The sequence below is a fragment of the Entelurus aequoreus genome, linkage group LG24 (genome assembly GCF_033978785.1).
Source record: "Entelurus aequoreus isolate RoL-2023_Sb linkage group LG24, RoL_Eaeq_v1.1, whole genome shotgun sequence".
NCBI lineage: Eukaryota > Metazoa > Chordata > Actinopteri > Syngnathiformes > Syngnathidae > Entelurus > Entelurus aequoreus.
This window is the reverse complement of record NC_084754.1, coordinates 658,300-684,930: the sequence shown is the minus strand read 5'-3', so window position 1 is coordinate 684,930 and position 26,631 is coordinate 658,300. Positions and strand designations below refer to the sequence as shown.

The following is a 26,631-nucleotide window of genomic DNA, read 5'->3' as shown; positions in this document are numbered from 1 at the left end:
AGTTTAGACGTGTGGAGCCAGCTAATAATCGATGTCCAGAATTATGGCCATGTTTAACAAAAATGTTTATTAACATCCGTCAGACAGTCACGTAAATAAAACTAACTTTGTAATAAAACGGAAAATAAACGGCAGCAAACAAATAATAACCCGGCACAGTAAAAAAAAACCTGTTGCGCCTCCACTCAACAACACCTGAGCGAGATCCAAGACCCTCCCCAAGTAAACTTGAACTTGGCCTTGAGCCAACCCATTAGTGACGTCATGAACATGACACAAAGTGTATATGGCTCTTACACATACTGTGCATAGCAACAATTTCATAGAAGATACACAAGAAGTACCTATGTTTGACAAATTAATAATGAATAATGTGCTATGAAACATTTTGAGGACACCTGTATTTGAGAGATACTAATGAGCCACGCACTTGCCAGTTTACTTTGAGTTGCCGATTTGTAGATATGATTCAACGATATAATGTTCTATCCAGTAATATTAAAGCAACATCTTACATAAATTCTCAGTCTCTGAAGGGAAATGCCTTTTTATTTATTTCATTCCAAGATGCAGAAGTTTCCTGTAGGGTTCTGGTCCGCCCCATAAGCCCCTAAACACGACACACAGGAAGAACAATGCAGAAGGTAGTAACTCGGCATCACATAGTTGGAGAGAATGGTAGAGGTGTCATGGAGTGCACATACTTGAGGAGCCCAAGCCAGTAGAGGTGAGGCATCACATCAGCTTTCATGTAGTACATGAGTCTCCTTTCCTTGGCTTGGTTAATGGGGAATGTCTCCAGTGGCTGAAGGTTGTAGTCAAACTCTGCCAGGACGACGGTGTTGTAGCTGGTAAGCAGCGGACAGGAAGTGTAGCCAACATACTATTAAGGAAACAACATGTTAGCCTTAATGTACAGTACAGGCCAAAAGTTTGGACACACCTTCTCATTCACAACACGATGATGGTCCCAACCCCATTGGTAAAGCAATACATTCCACTAATCAACCCTGATAAGGCACACCTGTGAAGTGAAAACCATTACATGTGACTACCTCTTGAAGCTCATGGAGAGAATGCCAAGAGTGTGCAAAGCAGTAATCAGAGCAAAGGGTGGCTATTTTGAAGAAACTACAATATAAAACATCTTATTTCACCTTTTTGTGTTAAGTACATAACTCCACGTGTTCATTCATAGTTTTGATGTGACAATCTACAATGTAAATAGTCATGGAAACAAAGATTGAATGAGAAGGTGTGTCCAAACTTTTGGCCTGGACTGTATTTTGATAATAACTTGCAGAGGTTATTTTGAAATTAAGCTGTACAGATAGATAAACCTTGATGTTGTTCCGCAGCGTATTTGCTTTACCTTTTTATCAGGTTTCTCATTTTTCAATATCTTTTCAATGCTTCTGTGTAGAACAGCAGACTGTGCAGCTGAAACAAAAAACAAATGCTGCCTTACTCTTATTGAAATGCGCATTATGTTCGAAATGACAACAAATGATATTCCCAGGAGAAGAAATACCGTATTTTTCGGAGTATAAGTCGCACCGGCCAAAAATTTTTCGGACTATAATTGGCAGTTTTTTTCATAGTTTGGCCGGGGGTGCGACTTATAGTCAGGAGCAACTTATGTGTGAAATGATGAATACATTAGCGTAAAATATCCAATAATATTATTGATGTCATTGACGTAAGAGACTAGACGTATAAGATTTCATGGGATTTAGCGATTAGGAGTGACAGATTGTTTGGTAAACGTATAGCATGTTCTATATGTTATAGTTATTTGAATGACTCTTACCATAATATGTGAGGTTAACATAGCAGTTGGTTATTTATGCCTCATATAACGTACACTTATTCAGCCTGTTGTTCACTATTCTTTAGACATTTTAAATTGCCTTTCAAATGTCTATTCTTGCTGTTGGCTTTCATCAAATACATTTCCCCCAAAAATGTGACTTATACTCCAGTGCGACGTATATATGTTTTTTTCCTTCTTTATTATGCATTTTCGGCCGGTGCGACTTATACTCCGGAACGACTTATAGTCCGAAAATACGGTAATATATCCGAGGACAGATTTGTTGAACTAACTCACCTTCTCTCTCAAGTCTTATGAAGTTGTACAGTAAAAATCATAGCCAAGACCTGAATCAGTGATCTCAAAGTCCAAGTCGATTTGCAAGTCTTGGATGATAGTGTCAAGTCGAGTCCAAAGTCATCAAAATTGCGACTTGATTCTGACTGGAGTCCAAGTCGCATGACTCGAATCTACTCCTCTGGGGCAGCACGGTGCGTGTGGAGTTTGCATGTTTTCCCTGTGACTGCGTGGGTTCCCTCCGGGTACTCCGGCTTCCTCCCACCTCCAAAGACATGCATCTGGGGATAGACCCCTCCCACCTCCAAAGACATGCACCTGGGGATAGGCCCCTCCCACCTCCAAAGACATGCACCTGGGGATAGGTTGATTGGCAACACTAAATGGTCCCTAGTGTGTGAATGTTGTCTGTCTATCTGTGTTGGCCCTGTGATGAGGTGGCGACTTGTCCAGGGTGTACCCCGCCTTCCGCCTGAATGCAGCTGAGATAGGCTCCAGCACCCCCCGCTACCCTGAACGGGATAAATGGATGGATGTGGACTTTGTCTTCCAAATAAATGTTATATAATATATCCGAGGACAGATTTGTTGAACTCCCTCACCTTCTCTCTCAAGTCTTATGAAGTTGTACAGTAAAAATCATAGCCAAGACCTGAATCAGTGATCTCAAAGTCCAAGTCGATTTGCAAGTCTTGGATGATAGTGTCAAGTCGAGTCCAAAGTCATCAAAATTGCGACTTGATTCTGACTGGAGTCTAAGTCGCATGACTCGAGTCTACTCCTCTGGTAGTTGCTGATAAGTTCCACAACTTCAAACATGACATTGGTGTTGTAGGTTTTTTTGCTTCTTACTTTTGTACAGCTCCCAAAGTCATTTTTAGACCCTTTATAAGAAATAAATTAGAGGGAAACTCGATGGCTTGCTGGCTTATGTAAGGAAACTAGATTTCTGAGACCCTTAATTTGGTATCGCAAGGAGGATGTAGCAGCCATTTTTGTGAAGACTGTCTGTGCAGTTGCTATTTGGACTCTTGATTGCAGGTGTGTTGTGTGGAGAGAGAGGCTGTGTTGCAATAAAATCTGACTACAGAGTTTCCCTTTTTTACTTCACCACCACCACATCAACGGGCATCCTAAAAGACCCTCAGTTACCACTCATGTCAATCAAGTGACAAATGTCATAGTGAAAGATATTCTTTTAATACTTCTCCATCGACCCACACTCTCCCCGTGGCTGAAGTTTCCTATTATAATTAAAGGCCTACTGAAATGAATGTTTTTATTTAAACGGGGATAGCAGATCTATTCTATGTGTCATACTTGATAATTTCGCTACATTGCCATATTTTTGCTGAAAGGATTTAGTAGAGAAAAACGACGATAAAGATCGCAACTTTTGGTGTCTGACAAAAAAAAGCCTTGCCCCTACCGGAAGGAACGTGACGTAGTCAGCTGAACATTTCCACAAAGTTCCCTATTGTTTACAGTGATGGCGGCCAGAAGTGAGAGCGATTCGGACCGAGAAAGCGACAATTTCCCCATTAATTTGAGCGAGGATGAAAGATTCGTGGATGAGGAACGTTAGAGTGCAGTTCAAGACATATCTTTTTTTGCTCTGACCGTAACTTAGGTACAAGCTGGCTCATTGGATTCCACACTCTCTCCTTTTTCTATTGTGGATCACGGATTTGTATTTTAAACCACCTGGGATACTATATCCTCTTGAAAATGAGAGTCGAGAACGCGAAATGGACATTCACAGTGACTTTTATCTCCACGACAATACATCGGTGAAACACTTTAGCTACAAGCTAACGTGATAGCATCGTGCTTTAACTGCAGATAGAAACAAAAGAAATAAACCCCTGACTGGAAGGATAGATAGAAAATCAACAATACTATTAAACCATGGACATGTAAATACACGGTTAATGCTTTCCAGCCTGGCGAAGCTTAACAATGCTGTGCTAACGACGCCAATGAAGCTAACTTAGCAACCGGACCTCACAGAGTTATGCTAAAAACATTAGCTCTCCACCTACGCCAGCCAGCCTTCATCTGGTCATCAACACCCGTGCTCACCTGCGTTCCAGCGATCGACGGTGCGACGAAGGACTTCACCCGATCACAGATGCGGTTGGCGGCCCGGAGACGTAGGAAGTCAAGGTGAGGTCACCGGCTAGCGCGTCTGCTCTCCAACAAAGTCCTCCGGTTGTGTTGCTGTAGTCCGCCGCCGCCACTAATACACCGATCCCACCTACAACTTTCTTCTTTGCAGCCTTCATTGTTCATTAAACAAATTGCAAAAGATTCACAACACAGATGTCCAGAATACTGTGGAATTATGAAATGAAAACAGAGCTTTTTGTATAGGATTCTACGGGGTACCAATACTTCCGTTTAACTGACTACGTCACGCGCATACGTCATCATACCGCAACGTTTTCAAGCGGAAGTTTAGCGGGAAATGTAAAATGGCACTTTAGAAGTTAACCCGGCCGTATTGGCATGTGTTGCAATGTTAAGATTTCATCATTGATGTATAAACTATCATACTGCGTGGTCGCTAGTAGTGGCTTTCAGTAGGCCTTTAATATTGAGCAGTCAGAGAAGCAGCGGAAATTAGAAAAAAATACCCAGAAATACCTGCATGGCTCCAGAAGGATGCTTCAGTGGCCTGTACTAGGCAAGGGAAAACCTGGTCTTACATTGTAATATCATTAGGGGTCTTTTGAATTCTACTTTGTCTGGTCCCTCTCATAGGACCTGTTCATTTTGGGTGACCCTTGTAACGGCATAACATACCACAAATCTCCTACGATCATTAGGAAATACGAAGTCCTCCAGTAGTTTGAGGGGTATACAGTACATTGTGTGATCGACCCCAAGACGACTAATTGCTACCAAAGCAGCAACTAATCCATTTTAAACAAATAAACAGAGTTTCAATCTTAAATGTGTGTACAATTCAAATAAGTCTGCCGACCAGTAATGACAATATATACACAATACACATTTTGCCTTACGTGGCGCAGACACCATCAGAACATTTACCTTTGTAGTGTCTTGATGTCTTACAGATGTTTCAGAAGAGGCAATTTAATTTCCAGCAATATCATTAAAAAGATCCTGTATGTCCCCATCGTCCATCGTATCTAGCCAAGGTAATGATAAAGACTACTTACCAACAGCAGCAGCCGTTTTGGGAGTGGGCAAATTGGTGCAGTCTCCAATCCCAAACACATTAGGGTACTTCTTATGTTGAAGGTTTTCTTTGTCCACATCCAGCCAGCCAGCCTCGTCTGCCAGTGGGCTGCCTTTAACTACGGAGTTGGGTCCCATGGGTGGAGTGACATGGAGCATATCGTACTGAAGAAGAGCCCAAGGAGAACAGTTACTTGGTGGAATATCTCGGTCATGTGTTGGTGTTAGGATTGTCATAATACTTCAACTGTCAACTTGATACCGATACTTGGAAAACATATTTGATACTTGATACCTTTTCAATACCACACTGATAAAAGATCCCAAATGTAATAGAAATATCTTAATTACAAAAAAAATATTATAAACAGTAGTGGAAAAAGCCTTTTTTATATTTGCTACATGAGGTTTTGAAACTGCAGTTTCTCCACGGTGTAAACAAAAACCTGATCCATGCATAAGTCCTCTAACTTTGTTCATTTTCATAGCTTATGGCTTCATATTTTCTTTGTTGAGCAAACAAAGATAGTAGTCTCTCGGCTTTCCGGGCTCTGAATTGCGAGCAAAACTTTGAGTTAAAAGCCTCCCCACCAGGAGCGAGAAATTGGTGCCCCCTCTAGCAATCATATAAAAAAAGGGTTAGGAAACAAAAAAAGATTAGTAATAATAATAATAATAATAATAACTGGGATTTATATAGCGCTTTTCTAAGTACCCAAAGTCGCTTTACATGTTAAAAACCCATCATTCATTCACACCTGGTGGTGGTAAGCTACTTTCGTAGCCACAGCTGCCCTGGGGTAGACTGAGTAACATTTTCTTGCTATCGTTCACGGTCTTTGTACCAAACAACTACTGACAATAAGGCTTCACGAGAACGAGGCACTTTTTTCTAAAGATGTGTCCCAATGGTGGAAAAGCCTCCCAGCAGTGTCACCTAGCCTCACTTAGGTACGTGGTCAGGTGCAAGCCTGGCTCAGGGAGGAGGACGCCCCTGCCATGCAGAGTCCCCAGGGATTGTACCAACTAGTCCAGGGGTCGGCAACCCAAAATGTTGAAAGAGCCATATTGGACCAAAAATACAAAAAAAAATCTGTCTGGAGCCGCAAAAAATTAAAAGCCATATTACATGTGTCATGAGATATAACTTTAATTAAGAGGACTTAAAGGAAACTAAATGAGCTCAAATATAGCTACAAATGAGGCATAATGATGCAATATGTACATATCGCTAGCCTAAATAGCATGTTAGCATCGATTAGCTTGCAGTCATGCAGTGACTAAATATGTCTGATTAGCACTCCACACAAGTCAATAACATCAACAAAACTCACCTTTGTGCATTCATGCACAACGTTAAAAGTTTGGTGGACAAAATGAGACAGAAGAAGTGGCATAAAACACGTCCTAGAAAGTCGGAGAAATTTATACATGTAAACAAACTATACGGTGAGTTCAAGGACCGCCAAAATAAGTACGAAAAAACGGCGCTCGCCAAATACTCGAATGAGTGAAGCATATTTAATATAAACAGTGTGATTTATAACAATTAGGGAGGTTTGTGTCATGTTTGTCCTCCTACACAAACCATACTAAAACAAAAAAATACATTTTTTCCCCTCATCTTTTTCCATTCTTCATACATTTTTGAAAAATCTCCAGAGAGCCACTAGGGCGGCGCTAAAGAGCCGCATGCGGCTCTAGAGCCGCGGGTTGCCGACCCCCGAACTAGTCCTTTCAACAAATTATCTAAAATGAAGAATTATAAAGTTTTAAATAAAGTAAATATTATAAAATGTCTTTTGTGACGACCTTTGCAGGGTCTTCATGTGATTTGGCAGTGTTGTCTTATCACTGGGCTGCTGAAAGTGGCCACTTGCTGCTGGGGGAAGCAATCCAGTATATCTGGAGTGCTGTTGTGTCGCTCTGCTCTCCTGTGCCAAAACTGTGGCTGGTGTCTGCTTGGATGTCTACAAAATAAATACTGTGGTTTTTTTGTCCACAATTTTTAGGCCGGACTGGGTTTTTCCCCAATTTCGGCCAGTACAAAGTTGGATCATCTGCTATACTGCTTTTTAGAACACAAGTGTGTAAAATGTAGATTAGCATCATCATAGGTCCCCTTTAAAAAAGGGTTCAGACATGTTTTAAGCACAGGAAGCGTTGCAAGAGTACTGATCAGATGATGTGAAAAGCATACACAAGCTCACATAAGAGTTACCTGCAACACAGTCGTCTCGCCCGGTTTGTCAAGATTTTCAAACACGGCTTCTTGCTTGTCTGCCCTGACTTCAATCAGGTTCTGCCTCAGGTTCACTTTTATGTCACGTTCCTTGACGATGTCCCAGAGTGCGTCAGCATATTTCTTGACTACAAACAGCACTGGCAGGGATGTGTTGTAAATAATATTGGCCCTCGCCCTCTTTCCTGTCTTCAGATCAAACACATACGAGAAAAATAAACATTTAGACACCGACACGTTTAATCATTCATTAATCTGGAGCCTTTAGCAGCTGACTTAGGGAGACATGTGGCATTAACTTGAATTAAGGTTGAGTTGAGTTTGTGTTTATTTGGAGCATGCATGCATACAACATGATACATCACAATTTCCAGTTTCGCTATCCAACATGTTCGAAAAGGAGTAGGAAGAAGCAGAGCTTATTTACCGTATTTTTTGGACTATAAGTCACAGTTTTTTTTCAGTTTGGCCCGGGGATGCGACTTATACTCGGGAGCGACTTATGTGTGAAATGATGAACACATTAGCGTAAAATATCCAATAATATTATTTAGCTCTTTCACGTTAGAGACTAGACATATAAGATTTCATGGGATTTAGCGATTAGGAGTGACAGATTGTTTGGTAAACGTATAGCATGTTCTATATGTTATAGTTCAGGGGTGCTCATTACGTCGATCACGGAGGGTGTGTCAGTCGTTCGCCAGCCAGGCATTAAAAAAATAGTCCTAAAAATGAGTGATCATAAATCTTCACTATGACATCACTTTCGTCACTTGATTGACATACACAGCACCCGAGGGTCTTGTGAGATGACGCTGGCTGCTGCCAGATCATTATTAAGAAAAAATGACTGACAGGAAGGCGAGAAACTCTTTTTATTTCCACAGACTCTGGCGCCGTGCCTGTCTTCAAAACTCCAAAGACCGACTGCACAGTTCCTGCCTTCACAATAAAAGCTCGGCTTTATCCTGCCTGCGCTAAGAGTCTCAGAAAGCTGGCGTGCACAAGCTAGCAAGCTACGGAGTTTGCCGCCAATGTATTTCTTGTAAAGTGTATACAAAGGAGTATGGAAGCTGGACAAATAAGATGGCAAAAAGCAACCACTTTCATGCGGTGTTGGACAGAAAGGAGGACTTTTTTTCTCCTCCATTTGAAAATGTGGACGTTATCATCACTACTGTCTGATTCTATCAATGCAAGTCATCACAATCAGGTAATACACCAACTTATATTCTTGTCTTCATGAAAGAAAGGAATCTATATGTGTTAAACATGCTTGCATTATCTTTAAACACCTTTAACTTGTTAACAATATTAACTATATGTGTTAAACATGCTTGTATTATCTTTAAACACCTTTAACTTGTTAACAATATTAACTATATGTGTTAAACATGCTTGTATTATCTTTAAACACCTTTAACTTGTTAACAATATTAACTATGTGTTAAACATGCTTGTATTATCTTTAAACACCTTTAACTTGTTAACAATATTAACTATGTGTTAAACATGCTTGTATTATCTTTAAACACCTTTAACTTGTTAACAATATTAACTATGTGTTAAACATGCTTGCATTATCATTAAACACCTCTAACTTGTTAACAATATTAACTATATGTGTTAAACATGCTTGTATTATCTTTAAACACCTTTAACTTGTTAACAATATTAACTATATGTGTTAAACATGCTTGTATTATCTTTAAACACCTTTAACTTAACAATATTAACTATATGTGTTAAACATGCTTGTATTATCTTTAAACACCTTTCACTTGTTAACAATATTAACTATATGTGTTAAACATGCTTGTATTATCTTTAAACACCTTTAACTTGTTAACAATATTAACTATATGTGTTAAACATGCTTGTATTATCTTTAAACACCTTTAACTTGTTAACAATATTAACTATATGTGTTAAACATGCTTGTATTATCTTTAAACACCTTTAACTTGTTAACAATATTAACTATGTGTTAAACATGCTTGCATTATCATTAAACACTTCTAACTTGTTAACAATATTAACTATATGTCTTAAACATGCTTGTATTATCTTTAAACACCTTTAACTTGTTAACAATATTAACTATATGTGTTAAACATGCTTGTATTATCTTTAAACACCTTAACTTAACAATATTAACTATGTGTTAAACATGCTTGCATTATCTTTAAACACCTTTAACTTGTTAATAATATTAACTATATGTATTAAACATTCTTGTATTATCATTAAACACCTTTAATTTATTAACAATATTAACTATATGTGTTAAACATGCTTGCATTATCATTAAACACCTTTAAATTGTTAACAAAAACATATATTTCATAAATAAGTAAATATAAATGATATATATGAATGAGGTAGATCCCCGCGACTTGATCAATTGAAAAGTAGCTCGCCTGCAGAAAAAGTGTGAGCACCCCTGTTATAGTTATTTGAATGACTCTTACCATAATATGTTACGTTAACATAGCAGTTGGTTATTTATGCCTCATATAACGTACACTTATTCAGCCTGTTGTTCACTATTCTTTAGACATTTTAAATTGCCTTTCAAATGTCTATTCTTGCTGTTGGCTTTTATCAAATACATTTCCCCCCAAAAATGCGACTTATACTCCAGTGCGACTTATATATGTTTTTTTCCTTCTTTATTATGCATTTTCGGCCGGTGCGATTTATACTCCGGAGCGATTTATACTCCGAAAAATACTGTAATCCTACCCCTTTTCCTTTACATAGCAGTTGCTAAAACTTTTATTCACTTCCTGTCCTCAATTTATTCACAATATACTCCATAAGTAGTAACAATAAAATAAATAAATAAAATTAGTGAAGTAAATTATATTTTATATGATGAGATAAATGAGATTATCTAGAAAATGAATGGATGTATGCAATAAATTCAGAATGTTTATCATGGTTCTTCTTCTTTGTACTTTGAAGAGTTTCTTGAAGTGGATCATATTAGTACATTTCTTTGCTCAATCCATTCCATCATTTAATTCCACATACTGATATGTCTTAAGTGTTGTACGTGCATACAAATGTTTTAAATAACATTTTTCTCTAAGATTATATTTCTCCTCTTTTTATTCTTGGGTAGCAGATTGTAGTTTGCTCTGTGCATCATTTTAGATGTTTGCAAATTCAATATGTCGTGGAATTTCCAATTCAATGAATAAAGGGTATGAGCAGAATGGTTGAAATGTTACAAATGAAGTTCATAAACAACTTGATATTGGTAATAAGGTGATTATATGCAGAACGCAAGTCTCTGTGTTTTGCACAGATAAAACAGGGGGGGGGGGGGGGGGAAATAATTAGCTCCCATAGGGGGTCACGATAGAAAATAATTGAAAACCACTGAATTGACCTAACCCGCATGCTTTGATATGCGGGAGAAAACCAAAGTTCTCAGGGAGAACGTCGTCGAACGTCCAAAGAGAAAAACGACTCACCTTTCGAAGGAAAGCATCTGAGAGGTACATGATCTTCTGTGGAGCTCCGGGACATTTCACTGGAGTGTCTGGGAATGAAAACACAGCGTTGCCCTCTTTAAAGTTCTGCAGCGCTGCCCAGGTTTTCTCCACCGTTTCAACAGAATAGTTGGAGCCAATCTTTGGATGGTCAAAACCTTCAGGAAGCCCTTTAATCTTTTAGATGGGAGATACAAAAAAAAAAAGTTCAGTCACTTAAAAAGGTAACGGTCGGCCTGGGTGATACGGCTGAAAAATAAAATCTGGGAAAAAATTACATTTACGATTTTTTTCGATGAAGTGAATTAACTCATTATGTTTTGCATTTGGTGAATGTTTACCGTAATTTCCGGACTATAAGCCGCACCTGACTATAAGCCGCACCAGCTAAATTTCGGGGGATAAATACAGATTGCTCCATATATAAGCCGCACCCGACTATAAGCCGCAGGGTTTTGATGTGTAATTAGCGTAGTATATAGGGGTTCCTGCTACCACGGAGGGGATTGTCGGGACAGAGATGACTGTTTGGGAACGCAAAGCGTCCCATTTATTAACTACCGTATTTCCTTGAATTGCCGCATGGAATATAGTATTCGCCTGCCTAGAATTACAGCCGGGTCAAACTCGTTTCGCAAAATAATTAGCGCATGCTTGGCACTTCCGCCGGGTCAAATATGAGTCATTAAATGACTTCCGCCTCCTGGTGGTAGAGGGCGCAAGTGATCCTTCTTGCGACTGCTATACTGCAGAAGACCGGTGCTGCAGAAGAAGACAACATGCAGCAAGAGTGAGCAGCCATTGTTTGCTTGCACTTTTACCATGGAGGATTACATATCTAAAATAAAACAGTTTTCTAAACTGGACTTACAATCGAAGCAGGAGGTAATACTTAAAGGAAGATCTCCATCGAGACAGAGAGACTTTTAAAACTGAAGAAAGATAAGGAAGACTTTTATAGGAGCTGTGCATGGACTCATTTATACCTAAAGGTAAGACCATAATAACGTTTTTTTAATTAAATGTGATTTTCATGATAAGGTAAGCGCTGGAGTGAGAAGAGGTTTTAAAATAATTAGCGCATGCTTGCCAATCCCGCATGCTTTTGGTAAACGCAGGAGTGAGAAGAGGTTTTAAATTAATTAGCGCCCCGGCGGCTATTCAAGGAAATACGGTATAAATCTTTCAATCATTCAATCAAACTTTCACATCTTTGACATGGCGAACAGCATTCGTGCAGAGTACAAATAATACAACGGTGCAAAGTAATACAAAGTGCTCGCCTGTACGTTATCAAAATAACCAGCCTACCGGTATATGAAAAGTCAGTCTTTAATCATTGTGTCATCGTCTTCCTCCTGCGTACTAAAACCACCCAAATCCTCTTCGTCGGTGTCGGAGAAGAACAGGCCGTATATAAGCCGCACCCTTGTATAAGCCGCAGGGACCAGAACGAGGGGGAAAAGTAGCGGCTTATAGTCCGGAAATTACGGTATATTCATCTCGGAGAAAGCGAACCATCAGTTTAAATAAGTAGTAGTATTTTAGTTTGAGCACATAATTAAATAGGGTCCCTTAGTTGGACATTTGTGTGTGGATTGAATTAGTTCTCGTGGAAGAAAAGGCAATAAAATTGGACTTTGGTATGCAAAGGTGATGGCCCTATCTGTGAGAAGAGACTAAATGTTTAGCCTAATGACAACATCTAAGTTATATCTGTTGTTTTTGCATCACCTTCATGGTCAAGATGGGCTCTCCTGTCCTTGCACACACACAAGACAGGAGGTAGGAATATAAAACTGATGGTTTGGCTTCTCCAAAGGAGGAGTGCCTCATTTTTGACCTGACCTCCTCCAGGAACTGCAATCCTGTATAATGACGCTCGCTTGTAATAAAGCAACTTTTAGTTCAGTAAAGCGTCTCCGACGTCTCTATTGATCCAGCCACACTGCCTTGTCACCCTTCTGTCCGGACGAGGATGACAGGACCAGAAATACACATCAACTTTGTTGAACAGATGAACAGCACCACCTGGGGTCTAAAGTTCCAGTAAGTGGACCAACCAGGCTTTTCCACTGTATATCTGGACACCACATTTTAGTGATCGCTCTCATTTATGACCTTTCTTATCATAAATGGTACCTTGAGGTAATGATTCCAACATAGTAAGCTGCTTTTTAGTGTGTTGTTTGCCTTGTAAAAAGTTGCATTTCCCCACTCGGCTGGAAGGCTGTTTCAGATGCTGGAATAAGTTTGTTGTGCTACTGCAGGGGTGGGCAATTCATTTTTACCAGGGGCCGCATGAGCAACCCGAGCATCGACAATATTTCAATTCAATTTTGCTCAATATTATTTTTGATATATACCGTAGGATAAATAATAATAATGATAATAATAATTAATAATAATAGTAATACTTCAACATAGTGTGTGTAACAGCATTCCATGACTAATATAAATAAATTAACATTAATAATAAATGACAGTAAAATAAGCACACGTATGACTGAGGAGTCATAGTGTAACTTTGTGTGGTGTTTGAGTTGTCCGACTTTTTGCGTGGCCATAAACGCACCAGTGGTTTAGTGCTATGCGTGTTGGTGACAGATGACAAGTTGCTTTTGGCCTGGTTTGTACGGCAGAAAATGACTAGTTTTTCGAGCTAGGAGTGTTTTACTTATGTTTTTGGTGTGGTTATGTCCGAATATAAACAGTTTTGCTCAATAAAGTGATGGATATAATTCCTGTCCTCGAAGCATCTCGATAGACGTTACAATAATTGAACGGTGTTCAATTGAACGGTGTTGACGAACACCATTAGGGCCGCTTGTTGTCACTGTCACTCAAAGTTGCATTGCAAAATTACATAGAATAAATGTGTTTATTTTGTTCAGAATTCAGATGGGATTTGATTTGACATATATTTGCTGCGCGCAGCAGACGCTTGAGCAGTGCGCAATTGCGCAGGCACGCACCTTAGAGGGAACGTTGCTTGGCAGTCCATGTCTTGTTGAAAACACGCCATTCCTCATCAACTTTTCTCTTTTTAGCGTCTCGGGTGTAAACCGTGCATCACTTGTCGCTGTGCACCTTCACTCGCAGGTTACACACGGACATAAATAATACTTTTCAAAATAAAAGCAGCACAGTTGTATTGCACGCACGACATAGATGTTTTTTCAACTTTATTTTGTAATTTGTGATTGCAGCTGTTCACATTCACTCACAATCACACACATGTCCACACGGAAGTAATACAAATAACGATTTTCAAAACAAAAGCAGCACCGTTGTATTGCGCGCACGACATAGATACTTTTTTAAACTTATTTTGTAATTTATGATTGGCCTCACACGGGCCGGACATGGACGCACACAGGGCCGGATGTGGCCCGCGGGCCGCAGAATGCCCAGGTCTGTGCCACTGTCTTTTCCTGGACCAGGCTTTAAATAAAATTTGCAAAGTGCAGTTACTTGTTCTACATCTGTTGCCGCAAATCCAAACTACTGATGAGAATCTTGGAACAAACTTGGCGCTCTCTTTCACTTTAGCAGTAACCATCTTGTGTTATGGTCTTCTCTACTAAGAAAATTAGGGGGAGGGCGGAAATGTTTTGATTTTGCAAATCAAAACTTGAGGTAATCGATACAATCAATTTATCATTCAGTTCTACAAAAGCCAAAAGCAGTGAAGTTGTCACGTTGTGTAAATGGTAAATAAAAACAGAATACAATGATTTGCAAATCCTTTTCAACCTATAATCAATTGAATAGACTGCAAAGACAAGATATTTAAAGTTTGAACTGGTAAACTTTGTTAAAAAAGAGTGATAAAGTTGAGGAATGCTCATCAAACACTTATTTGGAACATCCCACAGGTGAACAGGCTAATTGGGAACAGGTGGGTGCCATGATTGGGTATAAAAGCAGCTTCCATGAAATGCTCAGTCATTCACAAACAAGGATGGGGCGAGGGTCAGCAAAATGGGTGAGCAAATTGTCGAACAGTTTAAGAACATTTCTCAACGAGCTATTGCAGGGAATTTAGGGATTTCACCATCTATGGTCCGTAATAACATCAAAAGGTTCAGAGAATCTAGAGAAAGGCCGAAAACCAACATTGAATGCCCGTGACCTTCGATCCCTCAGGCAGTACTGCATCAAAAACCGACATCAGTGTGTAAAGAATATGGGCTCAGGAAAACTTCATAAAACCACTGTCAGTAACTACAGTTTGTCGCTACATCTGTAAGTGCAACTTAAAACTCTACTATACAAAGCGGAAGCCATTTATCAACAACACCCAGAAAAGCCGCCGGCTTCGCTGGGCCCGAGCTCATCTAATATGGACTGATGCAAAGTGGAAAAGTGTTCTGCGGTCTGATAAGTCCACATTTCAAATTGTTTTTGGAAACTGGACATCGTCGTGTCCTCCGGACTAAAGAGGAAAATAACCATTTCTATGCGCAAAGTTGATGGTATGGGGGTGTATTTGTGCCCAAGGCATGGGTAACTTACACATCTGTGAAGGCACCATTAATGCTGAAAGGTACATACAGCTTTTGGAGCAACATATGTTGCCATCCAAGCAACGTTATCATGGACGCCCCTGCTTATTTCAGCAAGACAATGCCAAGCCACATTCTGCACGTCTTACAACAGCGTGGCTTGGTAGTAAAAGAGTGCGGGTACTAGACTGGCCTGCCTGTAGTCCAGACCTGTCTCCCATTGAAAATGTGTGGCGTATTATGAAGCCTAAAATAGCAGAAGGGAGACCCCCGGACTGTTGAACAACTTAAGCTGTACATCAAGCAAGAATGGGAAAGAATTCCACCTGAAAAGCTTAAAAAATGTGTCTCCTCAGTTCCCAAACCTTTACTGAGTGTTGTTAAAAGGAAAGGCCATGTAACACAGTGGTAAAAATGCCTGTTACAACATTTTTGCAATGTGTTGCTGACATTAAATTGTAAGTTAATGATTATTTGCAAAAAACAATTAAGTTTCTCAGTGTGAACATGAAATATCTTGTCTTTGTAGTCTATTCAATTGAATATAAGTTGAAAAGGATTTGCAAATTATTGTATTGTGTTTTTATTTACGATGTACACAACGTGACAACTTCACTGCTTTTGTATATAATGGAGTAGAAGTTTTGCAAACAGAGCACTTCCTCACCTTTTCAAAATGGAGCTGCAAGCCAAGTGCCACAATCAGATACTCATAGGAGATCTGTGACGAGATCATTCAATTTTAGGACAACGTACGACACATTGTTATCCATCTTTGTTGCTATAAAACACACATGTGGTCAGGCAGCAGAAAGCAAACATACTTCGGTGCCGTCATCAGTGCGGACAGTGTTTGTGTCCGGGTTTATTTCCTGAACTTTAGACTTCACCCACTTCACGCCAGAGGGCATAACACTTGATGTGGGCCTTCCGGATGAAGCAAGGGTTTTAGCACCAGCACCCGCTAGAGTCCAAAGAGGCTGATAGTAGTGCATCTGAAAGGAAAAACAGTATGATGGCACAGTGTGGGGAGGCGTGGCCGACAGACCGACATCGAGGCAGAGCCCACTCCAAGATGGCGGCAAGGAGGCGTGGCCGGCGGGCCAGCGGCGAGGCGGGGCGTGCCGGGATCTACGCCGTAAACAAGATAAGGTGCGTTGATCGCCCACCTGGGCACAATCATCTAATCTCCTCGCAATGTGTAAAAGGACAGCAGCAGAGAACAACGGGGCGGAAAGAGTTGGAGAGGAAGAAGTGGATGCTGAGCGCAAGAGACGGAGAGCCAAAGGAAGACACCGACGCGGAAGGCTGAAAAGCGACCCGACGGAAGACGCAGCTTTATTGAAAAATAAAGAAAGTCAAACCTGCTCGCAGCAATGTCAGTCCTTGGTGGTCCATGGAACCCGCACGACAGCGAGAGACAGTCACACACAGACTTTCACAAACAATATAAAATAGGGTGTATTATGAGTGGTGATACAAGTCATGCACGAGACCAGCGGTCAGCAACCCGCAGCTCTTAAAGGGGAACAATTGATCAATTCTATGGCTTATATTTTCGAGAGCAGAGCAAAAAAGTTGCTATGTGACGAGATAAAGGAGCAAAAGCAGGAGAGACAAGGGAACGGGAGGGAAGATTGAGCGCCAGAGAAAATAACAGCTATAAAGCCCTCTTAAAAACATCTACAAATGATGACAGATGTGGAAAAAAGCATGTATTGTCTTTGTGTGATGATGTAAATGAGGTGTGCTTGTATTGTATATTAAGTATGTGTCCATGAAAGGGCATTTTATGACTTTTTTCTTAATACTTGTGTATGATCTTATTGTCATAATTCTATTGCATGATTTTTGTATCCCTTTAATTTAGGTAGCCAGGGACTGCAGATGGAAATGAGCTATTTAGCTACAATCTGGTACAGAACATATCTGTCTTTGAGCTTCATGTTTCTGTACATTGTCCCTTCAAATAAAGACTCAACTAAACTAAAAACCTCCAACAATGTTTTGTATTAAAAACCGGCCGATACAGAATGTTAGTAGTCAAGGAAGCCGATAACCGATATTTGGAGCCAATATTTATTTGCAGTAAAGATTCCCTAAACTTGACTCGTATAAAAAAATGTTTTTCAAACATTTTGAAAGGAAACGCCGGACCAGTATTTTATTCAGAGCAAATGATAATAATAATTTGGATTTTACAAACACTATCATATACACTACCGTTCAAAAGTTTGGGGTCACCCAAACAATTTAGTGTTCGAGCCTTCATTTCTAAGAAGAAGAATAGACTGTGGAGTTTCAGATGAAAGTTCTCTTTTTCTGGCCATTTTGAGCGTTTAATTGAGCCCACAAATGTGATGCTCCAGAAAGTCAATCTGCTCAAAGGAAGGTGAGTTTTGTAGCTTCTGTAACGAGCTAAAGTGTTTTCAGATGTGTGAACATGATTGCACAAGGGTTTTCTAATCATCAATTAGCCTTCTGAGCCAATGAGCAAACACATTGTACCATTAGAACACTGGAGTGATAGTTGCTGGAAATGGGCCTCTATACACCTATGTAGATATTGCACCAAAAAGCAGACATTTGCAGCTAGAATAGTCATTTAGCACATTAGCAATGTATAGAGTGTATTTCTTTCAAGTTAAGACTAGTTTAAAGTTATCTTCATTGAAAAGTGCAGTGCTTTTCCTTCAAAAATAAGGACATTTACATGTGACCCCAAACTTTTGAACGCTAGTGTATGTTTAATGCTGCAGGTCAGAGGAGCATCAACATTTACATTTCAAAATATGGGAAATGTCCTGGCAAACTTGTTGTAAACATGGGACTTAAAAAAAATAAAAAACGGTCCTGGGTTCGATTCTTTGGCTCGAAGTCTTTCTGTGTGGCGCTTGCATGTTCTCTCTGTGACTGCGCGGCTTCTCTATGGCAGCTGAACAGATCGGAGAAGAATTCGTACAAGAACTCAAATAAATGTCCGGTTATATATCACAACATATTTAGGGAAAATTGACAATAAGAGTATTTTTTTAATTTTTTATGAATTAAAAACAAAAATATGGGCAAAAGTGGCTCTTTTTGCATGCAGGGCAAAAGAAAAGGGCTGATGCCTCGCCTACAAGTGGGTTATACTATCTACTTCACAACTATTTTTATTTTAAACCTAATACTGGTATCATATGTGTATATATTGTATCTAGTGATTTAGTTATGTTGTAAAAAAAAAAAGAAAGAAAGGCTGATACCGATAAACGTCAAAATAGCAAAAATTGTTGGAGATATACTGTAGGTGGAGCTGTATTTTATATACATGCTGCAGGTTTACATGTCATGTAGTAACAGGCACATTCAAAACAACATGTAATATTTACCATATTTTAGTCATGTTAAACATTGCCACAACTTTTTGGGGAGGTCACATAGACTATTTAAATGGCGGATTCCTGCAAAGCTCTTTGTGCAAACTTTTACCATATATAAAGATATCCTCTAAACTTGGAGATCTCACTAATGTCTCAAGATCTCGTTTGGAGCAAGTTTGGAAAGAGGCAAGATTGTTTTATTAATATCTCTGCCATGGTTAAATTGAATATTTTCCAGACTTATGGGGATCCCAGCTCCATGAAACAGGTGCTGACAGGTAAGACAATTGGTTCTGCATAATAGGACCTCTATATTTTAAACACAAGGACATGAATCCATTAAAATATGCAAAGCTAATAATAGTGTGGTTGACAAAGAAGTAGTTGCAGGAGATACAATAGAAGTGAAGCTAATTATATTTATATAGCGCTTTTTCTCTCGTGACTCAAAGCGCTTTACATGGTGAAAGCCAATATCTAAGTTCCATTTAAAGCAGTGTGGGTGGCACTGGGAGCAGGTGGGTAAAGTGTCTTGCCCAAGGACACAACGGCAGTGGCTAAGATGGCGGAAGCGGGGATTGAACCTGGAACCCTCAAGTTGCTGGCACGGCCAATCTACCAAGTCCTCTCTCCAAGGTAAGACACAACAACACTACACCCTGGACAATGGGCATATGCACACACATTACCCCCACCCCACGCCTTCACCAGCTCGATTCCCCTTAGGGGCGATGGATGGCTGACTAGTGCTTATACAGCAGCAGCCGGCCTCTGTGGCTCCAACTCCCATTCCTCTGTTGCAAGTTTTGTTGATTCTATGTAACGTGTTTATGTGTGCTATGGCTATGAGGTCTTTTTCCTTGGCCTCTGTCTGGACACCCCTCCCTAGAGTCCAGCCTTTGACTGAATATTTTTGTATTCTCTCCCCGCCGCCTCCTCAACGTTTAACGGTTTCTCACCTTTTTTTTTTGTAAGGGGCGCCGGAAGTTGGCGATCCTTTTTCTGTCTCCCTGTAATGTTTGTCTGATCTTGAATGGGATTGTGCTGAAAATTTCAATTTCCCCTCAAGGATTATTAAAGTACTTCTGAATCTGTAAATGGTGTTCATTATTACATTACTTCAAAACTACTGTAGTTGTTCATAGTATTTCATACTGTCTTGTTATGTTAAATTAGTGATCTAAACATACTTGCCAACCCAACCCGTTTTTAGCGGGAGAATCCCGATATTCAGCGCCTCTCCCGACAACCTCCCGGCAGAGATTTTCTCCCGACATTCAGCCGGAGCTGGAGGCCACGCCCCCTCCAGCTCAATGCGGACCTGAGACTGAGTGGGGACAGCCTGTTCTCACGTCCGCTTTCCCACAATATAAACAGCTTGCCTGCCCAAAGACATAACATCTAGGGCTTTTATAGAGTGCACAACTGCGCACACAACAAGGAGACGAAGCAGAAGAACGAGGAAATTACAGACATGGCGGCCGAAATGATATACTCATCATGAACGGAGAAGTTAAACAGGACAATACTGCCATCTAATGGATAGCCACTGGAACACTGAAATTCAAGTATTTTTTTTCCTTTCTATGTAAATAAAATTTTTAAAAATATATATATATATATATATATAGCTAGAATTCACTGAAATTCAAGTATTTTTTTTTCTATGTAAATAAAATATATATATATATATATATATATATATATATATATATATATATATATATATATATATATATATATATATATATATGAAATACTCGAGTTGGTGAATTCTAGCTGTAAATAAACCCCCCCACCTCCCGATATTGGAGGTCTCAAGGTTGGCAAGTATGGATCTAAAAGTTCATTTTTCTTATTTAAAAGCATGTCACATGTTAAAAATGTGGTGTTCTGGGGGGCCCCAGAAAGGAATAACAGCATTTGAATTCATTGCAATTGTGTACATTGATCTGCGATACGAGCTCCATCTCAGAACAAATTAAACTTGTATGATAAAACACCACGTTATGGCATTTCATAACCTGTGCTTACCTTGATTAATATCCACTGTTTACTTCTGCAACGGGCTGTCTTGTATCTGTGACAATGTGCTCGGCAATATTGTGGATGGATAATCAAATGTAACCAACCTCACCTCATCAGAGCGGTGACTTACCTCACTGGGCTCCACAACAGCCACTTTATCAGCACCCAGCATCATCTTCATGCGTGCGCTCATTGCTATGCCCCCACTTCCTCCTCCGAGCACCAGCATTTTGTAATGTTGCTTGGCAGAAGCACGACAGCTTGTGTGTAGACGACAGGCGCCAAAGCCCGCGGAGCGACACAGGGCGGCCATCATGTGTTGCTGGGAAACAAACAAGGACACAAACATGTTTCAAATGGATAATGTTTTAGTCTTCAACGCAATGTGTTTGTATGTTGGTGATCACGTGCGAGTTTATGTTTTTAGTAGAGATGTCGATAAATGCTTTAAAATGTAATATCGGAAATTATCGGTATCGTTTTTTTTATTTTTTATTAAATCAACATAAAAAACACAAGATACACTTACAATTAGTGCACCAACCCAAAAAACCTCCCTCCCCCATTTACACTCATTCACACAAAAGGGTTGTTTCTTTCTGTTATTAATATTCTGCTTCCTACATTATATATCAATATATATCAATACAGTCTGCAAGGGATACAGTCCGTAAGCACACATGATTGTGCGTGCTGCTGCTCCACTAATAGTACTAACCTTTAACACTTCATTTTACTCATTTTCATTAATTACCAGTTTCTATGTAACTGTTTTTATATTGTTTTACTTTCTTTTTTATTCAAGAAATTTTTTTAAATTATTTATCTTATTTTATTTTGTTAATTTTTAAAAAAAAGGACCTTATCTTCACCATACCTGGTTGTCCAAATTAGGCATAATAATGTGTTAATTCCATGACTGTATATATCGGTATCGGTTGATATCGGTATCGATTGATATCGGTCATTAAAGAGTTGGACAATATCGGCAAAAATCCATTATCGGACATCCCTAGTTTTTAGGTCTTTTGGGGAGACAAGAGTGTCATGTATTGGTTACTCAAAACACAGGACAATGCCGGAACCATTGTAGGGGGAACCTAAGGGCGGGGGACACATGTTGTGTGTTGGACACGGGAAGTGATGGAAGTAAGAGCGGGAATAAAAGGAAGAAAAAGACAATAAGCTTATTATTAAATATAGAATGCACTAACTAATAAGTGACAAGTTGGGCACACAACAAAGAGGTAATAATTATAAATAAACCAGAACTACTACACCCTACATGTATTCTTTAATATTGGCTTTTTTGTCAGTTCGGCGTGTTAACACGCTCCGGTCGTTAGCTAAAATAACCGTGCGTGCACATTATTACACACACGTTGTTAAACAACGATACATTCATCGATGTTTGTGATACCCTCACCTTTACAGGAAAAGCAGGTACTTCGGAGATATAACGATGTAGCGGTGGTGACAGGTGGAGAGAGGCGCCCAAAACCAACTTGATTTTCCTGCAAGACATGACCCCCATTGGTCACGCCCACTCAAGCTGTGGACCAATCAGAAGTAAAACCAGCGACCTGCCCCAAGTGCCCCTGGCTGCAGCCCGCAGATCGAGGAGGGGCTTATTTTCCCTCAATGTGGGCGGGTCTCAACGTTGAGCCCGCGGGCTCCATCTGGTGGCGGAGATCCGGCAGCACACATTCTCAAACGTCAATAAAGCTACTTTTAACTTGTCATATGTATTTTTTTTACCATGAAAAAACAATTAAAAAAATATATATATATAGACCATAGTATGAAAAAAGGTTCATGTATTTGATAGACTTAGACATTCCTACTTTTAACTTGTCAAATGTATCTGCCATCTTTTTTGTAGTTTTATTCCTTTTTTATTATCTTCATTATTTTCTGTATTGATCCTACACTATTATTGTGTTTTTTTTGTTACTGTCAGGACTGGGTCTGTGGCGTGGTTTGTTCTCCCGTGGTGCAAAGGAAAATTGGCGCGTGTGAGGCATGAATTTAAATACATGTTTATTTAACAATAAAAAAAGAAATAAACAAAAGGCGCTCACAGAGGAGGTAACAAACTTGGCTATGAAACAAAAGACATGCACGTGGGCACAAAAACTATGAACAATAAACACAAACTTACTTGACAACGAGAACTGTGACACAACATGAAGCAGAGTGCTGAATGTGTGACGACGCCAGGACGAACAACAGGAAAACAATGGACTTAAATAACACAGACATGATTAAAGACAGGTGCGTGAGTCGTGAGGACAGGTGAAAACTAATGGGTTGCTATGGTGACAAACAAGAGTGCACAATGAGTCCAAACGTGGAACAGGTGAAACTAATGGGTAACCATGGAAACAAGACAAGGGAATGAAAAGCAGGAACTAAAAAGAGTCCAAAACCAAGTAGAACATAACTTCAACAAAACCTGATCACACAGATGCGACATTGATTGATTGAGACTTTTATTAGTAGGTTGCACAGTGAAGTACATATTCCGTACAATTGACCACTAAATGGTAACACCCCAATAAGTTTTTCAACTTGTTTAAGTCGGGGTCCACTTAAATTGATTCATGATACAGATATATACTATCATATATACTATCATCATAATACAGTCATCACACAAGATAATCACATTGAATTATTTACATTATTTACAATCAGGGGTGTGGAGGGGGGGGTAGGATATGGACATCAAGTAGTGGACATAGAGAGAGAGAGAGTGAGAGAGAGAGAGAGAGAGAGAGAGAGAGAGAGAGAGAGAGAGAGAGAGAGAGATCAGAAGGCATAAGAAAAAGTATCTGCATTTGATTATTAGCAATCCGGGGAGGGTGTTAGTTTAGGGTTGTAGCTGCCTGGAGGTGAACTTTTATTGCGGTTTTGAAGGAGGATAGAGATGCCCTTTCTTTTATACCTGTTGGGAGCGCATTCCACATTGATGTGGCATAGAAAGAGAATGAGTTAAGACCTTTGTTAGTTCGGAATCTGGGTTTAACGTGGTTAGTGGAGCTCCCCCTGGTGTTGTGGTTATGGCGGTCATTTACGTTAAGGAAGTAGTTTGACATGTACTTCGGTATCAGGGAGGTGTAGTGGATTTTATAGACTAGGCTCAGTGCAAGTTGTTTAACTCTGTCCTCCACCTTGAGCCAGCCCACTTTGGAGAAGTGGGTAGGAGTGAGGTGGGATCTGGGGTGGAGGTCTAGAAGTAACCTGACTAGCTTGTTCTGAGATGTTTGGAGTCTAGATTTGAGGGTTTTGGAGGTGCTAGGGTACCAGGAGGTGCATGCGTAATGGAAAAAGGGTTGAATGAGAGTTCCCGCCAGAATCCTCAAGGTGCTTTTGTTGACCAGAGAGGAAATTCTGTAGAGAAATCTCGTTCGTTGGTTGACCTTTTTGATTACCTATGATATGCTATAAGTGACCAGATGTCCGAGATCAAAACTGGGAATATAATCCCAGAGAAGGGGAAAAAACGGTCAGCTATTTTTAAGTTGAAGAAACAATATGATTAGGTTATATATACATGCTACATAAACAATGTATGAATACATTAGATATCTATATATCTTATAGACTGTATCTCTGTTGCTGCAGCAGCAGAGAGTTTATTCTGTTTTGACACTTTGTATTGATATTTTGTATTACATTCTTCCCTTAAATGATCATGTTTACAGTCATTGTTATATATGTATTTTTGATGTATGTCGCTTTGGATAAAAACGTCTGCCAAATACTTCAACATATATAATCACCTGAAAGTCTTTATATCAGCTAAAACCACCAATCTGTTTCACTGGATTCAGAATAAAACAAAATTATGTCTTACCCAACAATGTTATTGTAATATTGTTACTTGAAGACTTATTCCTGGTTACAATTATACTGTTAAGAAAGTATTATCTTATACTTTGCCTAAAATGAGAATGCATCATAATCAGTGGCGGCTGGTGAATTTTGTTTTAGGCGGGGCTGAAAGTTTGTAAAGCAAACCCCTGTAGGGGCGTCATCCTCCCCCAGAAGATTTATTTGTGATTTTCACATACAAATGAGGCATTCTGACCAAAATAATGAAGACAAAATAGAGCATTTATTAGGTTTGCAGAGAACTATATACAATATGCACACTGAAGGCATGATGCCACCATAGGTTTGCAGAGAACTACAGTATATACTATATATATATATAAATATATATATATATATATATATATATATATAGTATATATATATATATATATATATATATATATATATATATATATATATATATATATATATATATATATATATATATATATAAGGGAATAAGCGGTAGAAAATGTATATATATATATATATATATATATATATATATATATATATATATATTCAGTACTATTGAAGATCTTTGCTCCTTCAACTCTGTGGTAATATTCTTTTCACAAAATACAACCAATAGTACGTTAATGTTAAATCTTACTTGTGAAAAGTTATCCCCCGATTCCTATTTTCAACAGCCTGCTCATTTGAGCGGGAAAACGCTGAACACCATCTTTGTTTTCTACCTGTCAACTGTCAGTTTAGGCTGCTCGCCGGCTCATCACCACTTCAAGATGGCGGCCCAATTTCTCGCGTCACAGCAGCCAATGCTGCATCTACTTATAAGATGTCTATGGTCCTGTGATCTGAGTAACCAACACATGACAGTAACTACCATGGTAGTTAAATATAATGGGAATGTTTTGGTTATGGCTGCCATCAGAGGGCCGCTTGTAAAAGTGAATAATGTAGGAATTTGCCTCTGGATTTCATTATTAATTATATAAACATTTTTAAGTAGACTGTCCATTTTACAGTAAAAAAAACTTTACATTTACAACATTTTACTGTAAAATGTAGTGGTTGTTTTGGGTTTTTTTACAACATTTTACAGTAAATGGAAAAAAAAATCACTGTTTTTTTGGGGGTGGGGGGTGGGGGGGTTACGTAAAAAGCTGGCGGTTTAGTTGCCAGAATTTTTCTGTTAAATTGACATTGTTTTTCACAACATTATATTGTTAATAAAAAAAACAGTACAAGTTATTTTTTTATTCTGGCAATTTAGCTGCCGGTTTTTCTACCGTAAAAACAAATGTACCATCTTTCCATTTACAGTAATACACAGTTAGAAGCAACAACAGTAGATTTTACAGTCAAAAACTGGCAGCTCAGTCAACAGAATTTCAACGCAAAAAACAGTAGTTTTTTTTATAATTTACAATAATATGCTGTAAAGAACAACGGAACATTTATTGTCATTTTTATGAATTTGATGGGTAGTTTGCTGTAAAGTTAAGTATTTTTTATCTATTTTTATTTAGACAAAAACATGTTTGGAAAGTATGATAATATACTGTAATATTTGTTGCAATATTGGATACTATTAAAGTTGAAAAGCTATGCAATTTTAAGCAGTACATACATTTTTTCTGTCAAAATGAAAAAAATCCATGACATTTATTGAGAAAATATGAAGTACTTTATTGACACACACCATTTCCAGGTGTTTGTGGGCCAGATAAAATGATGTCGCGGGCCAGATGTGGCCCCCAGGCCTTGAGTTTGACACCGGCGTTGTAGCCTGAAGGTTGCTGGAGGAAGTGGAGACGTGGAATACAAC

At 39.1% G+C, this 26,631-nt stretch overlaps 1 protein-coding gene across 2 annotated transcripts; it reads right to left on the bottom strand.

The window, feature by feature from the left end:
* Nucleotides 1-48: 48 nt before the first annotated feature.
* Nucleotides 49-22,534, bottom strand: LOC133641887 (sulfide:quinone oxidoreductase, mitochondrial-like). 2 transcript variants are annotated; one of them, XM_062035988.1, is made up of 10 exons: nt 22,387-22,534; nt 21,091-21,282; nt 16,392-16,562; nt 16,235-16,288; nt 11,042-11,236; nt 7,536-7,745; nt 5,296-5,479; nt 1,373-1,440; nt 705-883; nt 49-610 (listed from the first exon to the last, which is right to left on the bottom strand). In XM_062035988.1, exons 1-10 carry the CDS (start codon nt 22,492-22,494, stop codon nt 553-555), a joined length of 1,419 nt encoding a protein of 472 aa, XP_061891972.1. In that variant the 5' UTR covers nt 22,495-22,534; the 3' UTR covers nt 49-552. The 2 variants fall into 2 exon arrangements, with proteins under 2 accessions (XP_061891972.1, XP_061891973.1); XM_062035989.1 differs by lacking the exons at nt 16,235-16,288; nt 16,392-16,562.
* Between the last annotated feature and the right edge of the window lie 4,097 nt (nt 22,535-26,631).